Below are 5,922 nucleotides of genomic sequence, written 5' to 3'. Positions count from 1 at the left end.
TTTTCATGTGCAGATCCAGCTACCTCTACTCAGTCCTATCACCCTTGAGGCGATGCGATTTTCCTAGAGACTTCGAGGTATATCTGCCACGTCCACAGATCGTGGAGTCCCTTTCTATTCTCTCTTTATGTTTTAGCCCTTCTGTACTTATTTTTGTTAGATATTCTGGAGTTAGAAACTTGTAGACATTCAAAGGCTTGTGGTTTCATGAGATTCCGGGTTTTGGGAAATGTTGTTAGTTTCGAGAGTTGTATTGTATATGCCGAGCGGCATTTTAAATACTGTTTCATTCGGTTATTTTGGTTTTTAATTATTTCTCTACAAATTATTTATTTTCCGTATTTGTTAGGCTTACCTAATTGTAAAGACTAGGTGCCGTCACAACAGTGTGAACTGGGGTCGTGACAAATATGTCTTTATAAATACTGCATAGTCCATTGATTCACAAAATGAAAGAGAAATCGGTAAGCAATAACTGAGGGGGCGATAATCATAATGACAATTTTGTTCAATAATGGGTTGTTGAGATCCGCATCAACCTAATTAAATCCAACTGCGATTGTCAAAATACATGAAGCTAACTTCTCTCGACCAATGCAAACAAATGGTAACGTCATCAAATTTTAGCAAAATCCAGTGATGCTTTCCCCGAAGGACGCTTACTGAAGAAATACTCCCAATAATCAGAAAATAGAACTTGCTTATAGACTGGTTTCTCTCCATTTTCCAGAACTTGTGGGAAAGGACCAATGACAGTATCAAGCCTAGGATTCACAAAAAATGGTATAGATATTCTAGCCTTGCTCGAATCGACGGCTGCACAGTGCTCGACACTCTTGTATCGATCGTTGCTCATAATTTGTAACGAGTCGCCAATATTAACAGCTAAGGCTCCTTTAACTGGAGTTACATGGATCCAGTTATTGTCTTTGGTACCTCGGACGAAAAGGCCTCCTGTGTCATCCTGAAGGAGGATAGTAATGCAAGAAACGTCGCAGTGTCTGCGACAACCGATTGTGAGGCTTGGATTTGGGCATGGTGGATAGTAGTTCATGTTGATAGCCATAGTGCCCATCAACAGAGGTTCTAAAGTTCCATCAATATTTTCATTGACATTAAGGCCTTTTAATAAAATCTCCAGTAACTTTTTAGCAAGTGGTATAGCCCACTTTTGATACTCCAAGACCTGGTCCCTGTACAGAGGAAAATAAGATCCAGAAACTCCATGTCACAGAAGTGAGACTTCATTCTTTATTTTATACGGCGGTATTTGATTGAACACGTCATTTAAAAAAGAAATATTTTTGATACATATCAAAGGTAATCTTTGAACTTGTGATTTTAATTATGTTATGACATCTTGGCTATAAGAACATGCTGCTAAGGTAAAATAAGAGGTCTAAAGTTAAAACGTCTTAAAATATGAAAAGATATCATTCTTTTTTGAACAATTAAAAAAAATAATGACCATATAAAATAAAAGGATCTTTACAGAAATAGCCGAATACACATATAATACATATATTATGCGTTTAAGTGGTTGGGGGCGGGTTTTGGGTTAATTTTTCTAAAATAAAACATAGGAGTATGTACTAGCTGCATGAATAAGTGTTTTTTTCTTCTTGGACCAAATATGAAATATGAGTCAAACTTTTGTGATTATCATTTTAGTTTCTAATGTCTAGCACCAGCATTAGGAATGTTTGTTGATTGTCACAAGAGTGTTTGTATCCAGCCAAAGAAAAGAATAATTGAAATTCGAAGTTTACCCAACTCAGGTTCTTAACATCAACAGTGAAATTAAATTTATTACAGCGGGTGAGTTATTACTTTGTCATTTTATCAATTAATAGTTATTATTCTAATTTATTTGTAATTAATACTCTAAATAATTTAATTTATAAATATACTTTTTAATCCATCAATATATATAACTTGAACAACCACCCATTGTATTTTCACAAGTGGGTTCTGGAGAGGATAGGATATACCCAACTAGGGGTGTACATGGACCGAGTTGGTTCAGTTTTTATCAAAATCCAGTCAAACCAACTATATCGGTTTGTATTGGTCAAGTTTTGGAGGGTTTTTCGGGTTTTTTGTTACTTAAATATTATTTCAATCTTGCTTTGTTAAATTTTTGATAAGTAAATATATGTTTAGTAAAATTAAAAAAATTGACAAACATATTATCTATTAAATATTCTTATGGGAGAATCTACTTAGTAACACATGATAGTTATTTTTTAGTCGTCTGACAATAATTTTTCGTTGATGTACACTTTCAAGGTTAACTGAATTTAGTAATTAAACATAAAAACCAATATGATACCTAAATAATAATAACCACTTCAAATTTGAAAAAGATATAAGAATCTAATAGATATTGACATATGAATATGGAAGAACAAAGAGATTGATGCATTTCAGTAACACTTGATAAGAAAGTGATAATACAACCCATTATTTAAGGTTAATAAATATGGATCACTAGATATTCTATTAAATATATATCCCGTAAGAGAATCCCAAATATTTTCTAGACATTTTTAAAATAAAATTCTATATAAAATGTTAAAAGTATATACAAAAAATATTTATTTAATTATATGTCGGTTTAGTTCAAATTTTTTTAATCGGTTTGGTTTGACTTTTCGATTTGGTGCGGTTTTTCGGATTCGTTTATACACCCCTATACTCAACCTTACCCCTATCATGGAAGGGTAAGAAAAATTCTCTGAGAAAGGGAAACTTGAAATATATAAAGGTATAAAGAAAGGGATTGATAATCAATAAAATTGAAGAGTAAGAAAGTATATGGAGTAACAAATACGATAGAACATAGACCCAAAAGTCACTAAGTCAGGTTAAAATAATTGAAAATCAAAAAAAGTTCTTCACTGTAACAATAAAATTATTTAATGGTAAATTATATTATTGTAGTGGCAAAATTTAATAACATTACTTTTATATACAACGACTAAATTTCAACAAATTTAATGTGATAATAAAATAGTTTTCTGACTATTCTACTATAGTGACTTTATAAACTAGGTATATAAACCGAGTGACTTAATTGGAAAAAATTGTAGCTATTTTACTATGCAGGATAAGACTGCGTACGGTAGATTTTTATGGTCCGATTTTTTTTTGGATCTCGCACATAGTGGGAGCTTAGTGAATCAGACTTTTTTAGAGGATAAACCAACCCAGATTATGAGAAAGCTAATTACCTGGTTTGAGGAGGCCAAAGATTGCTATCATCCCCAGGATTACAACCATGTTTTATACTATCCCTCCATTCCAAAACCTTCTCATCTTTCTCACCTATTGCACTCCAAAACAAGAGCACAGATTCATCAGGTCCAGCATTCTCCTTATAATACTTGATTTTTTCTTCAGCTGGTAACTCAAAGAACCTGTGACCAGCTTCCTTCAAATTCTCAAGAATTTCAATAGGAATCCCATGATTGATTATTTGGAAGAAACCCCATTTGCTAGCTGCTTCTTGAATTGATTTTGCAGCATTTACATCATCCCAATTGGATAAATCAATGGTTGGGATTGATTCTTGAATATTTATTTGTAATTGGTTCTTGTCTAGTCTTTGATTTTCTGGCTGAATGCATTGTTTTGGGACATTTTCAAGGCCTGTGTCAACTAGGCCTTTTATTCCATTTGCTTTCTTGATCACAAAATCAAATATGTCAACTCGTCCTTCAAATTTTGTACAACTCATTTTGATGTAATTTACTATGGGAGAGGGAAGAGATGAGGTGCCCTCTTTTATATTTTCATGGTTGAGGTTGGGGGAGGGGTTTATAAGTGGCGTGTTGGATAGCAATATTTAATTTTGGGTGTGTTTGGTACAAGAAAGAAAATAATTAGGCAATCAAACATAAACAAAAAGTATTTTTCTTTGAAATATATCTTTTTACAAGAAAGAAAATAATTAGGCACGCTGTAATTGTCATGAAAATCTTAAGACCACGTGTTCTTTAGGTTGTGTCAGACGTGTCTTCTTATAATTTCGTATCCAATTAAATTGTGAATATAAAATAAAGCGTTAGATTAGTTTTGGAAATTAGTGTGGTGGCTTCCTTTGTTTTTTTGTTGGTAGTTGATGTGGTAGTGTCCACAATCCACATGCATGAGTTTGTGGTGATATAAGTGGCGGTTTGTTTGAATAGCCTCCACATTTTTCTTGTCAGTTGTCCCGAATGATGAAATCTTCATAACATTTAGGAGACGTTTGGCCATAATATTTTTCTTTTTCGATTTTAAAAAATAAATATATTTGTCCATAAAATTTTGTACAAGTTTTTCAAAAAAGTGTTATGTAGAACTAGTATGTTTGGCGAAGTTTCTAAAGTTAGTTTGTTTTAAAAATTATTTAATTTTTTTTTGTGGTGAAAAATAGTTTGTGTTTGGCTACTGAGTTTGAAAAGTGCTTTTGGATAGTAATTAATGTTTGATCAAACTTTTAAAAATTACTTTTAAGTATATTTTTCTCAAAAGTGCTTTTCAAAAAGCACTTTTGAAGAGAAACTAATTTTTTCTGTTTTTTATAAATTGCTTCTACTTTTCAAAAACTGCTTCTGCTTCTCCGCAATTTTTTTTTTCAAAAGCTTGGCCAAACACCTTAATTTTAGAGAAAAAATACTTTTGACAAAAAAGGTACTTTTGCCTGAAAAGAAGCTTGGCAAAACAGGTTATATATTTCCTTTTATTAATAGTATGTTTGGCTAAACTTTAAAAATCAGCTTATTTTGAAAACTACTTATTTCAAAAGAATTTTTTAACTTTTAGTGGAAAATAATTTGTATTTGGCTAATTAATTTAAAAAATACTTTTGAGCAACAATCAGTATTTGGTTAAACTTTTAAAAAGTACTTCAAAATGATTTTTTTTTTCAAAAGTACACAGAAAAGTAAACTTTTGGCAAGAAACTATTTTTTTTCTACTTACCAAAAATTGCTTCTGTTTCTATTCAAAATTACTATTTTCCTTCTAATAAATGGGGTTTCTTCCAAATAATCAATCATGGGATCCCACTTGAAATTCTTGAGAATTTGAAGGAAGCTGGTCACATGTTCTTTGAGTTACCAGCTGAAGAAAAAATCAAGTACTATAAAGAAAATGATGGACCTGATGAAATTGTGCTCTTGTTTTGGAGTGCTATAGGTGAGAAAGATCAGAAGATTTTGGAACGGAGAGATAGTAAAAAATATGATTGTAATCTTGGGGACGATAACAATCTTTGACCTCCTCAAACCAGGTAATTAGCTCTTCTCGTAACTTTGGTGAAATATCTTCTAAATTTTATTCACTTAAGTCAATCACTATATTTGTTACGGTAAATAACTTTAATTTATTCGAGTAGCAAAACCACAATATTAGTTTTCTATCATATTAAAGTTACTGAAATTTACTCCCTATATATAAAAGGGATCTTTACACAATTATACACGTATAGATATAGTATATAAATTGATTATGTCACTAATATTTCTAGCCATACATAAATTATGCATTGATCCAATTATACACATATACAGTGTGGTGAGGTGAGGGGTCACGTGACCCCGTTAGTCTCGGCAAAAACTCTGTATATACATATTATATATATCTATATATATGAGACCCCTTAAATATTTTAAGTGTGCCCCCAGAAATAAAGAGGCGGATGAGAGAAGTGGTTGCTTTGGGACCTTAAATTCCCAACTTTGCTGGGGACATATGTTCGAAACCTCCTTTGGCCCTTTAGCTTCTTTTTTTTTTTTTCCCTCCTTTCTATTTTTATTCTTTGAGTACAATATAATTTATATTTAATAGCAAATTGCTTTATCTTTTACTTTTATCTATTTTTTTGGGATTCAATTATAATTTAGTACTAATATATAATAGTTAACTTAATTAATA

At 31.5% G+C, this 5,922-nt stretch overlaps 1 protein-coding gene across 1 annotated transcript; it reads right to left on the bottom strand.

Moving 5' to 3' along the window:
• Positions 1 to 402: 402 nt before the first annotated feature.
• Positions 403 to 3,880, bottom strand: LOC104215879 (feruloyl CoA ortho-hydroxylase F6H1-2-like). The gene is made up of 2 exons (XM_009765814.2): positions 3,234 to 3,880; positions 403 to 1,193 (listed from the first exon to the last, which is right to left on the bottom strand). Exons 1-2 carry the CDS (start codon positions 3,737 to 3,739, stop codon positions 617 to 619), a joined length of 1,083 nt encoding a protein of 360 aa, XP_009764116.1. The 5' UTR covers positions 3,740 to 3,880; the 3' UTR covers positions 403 to 616.
• Between the last annotated feature and the right edge of the window lie 2,042 nt (positions 3,881 to 5,922).

Source organism: Nicotiana sylvestris, chromosome 11 (assembly GCF_000393655.2).
Source record: "Nicotiana sylvestris chromosome 11, ASM39365v2, whole genome shotgun sequence".
In the NCBI taxonomy this organism is placed as follows: Eukaryota; Viridiplantae; Streptophyta; class Magnoliopsida; order Solanales; family Solanaceae; genus Nicotiana; species Nicotiana sylvestris.
The sequence above is the reverse complement of the archived record's forward strand: the minus strand, read 5'-3'. Positions and strand labels throughout refer to the sequence as shown.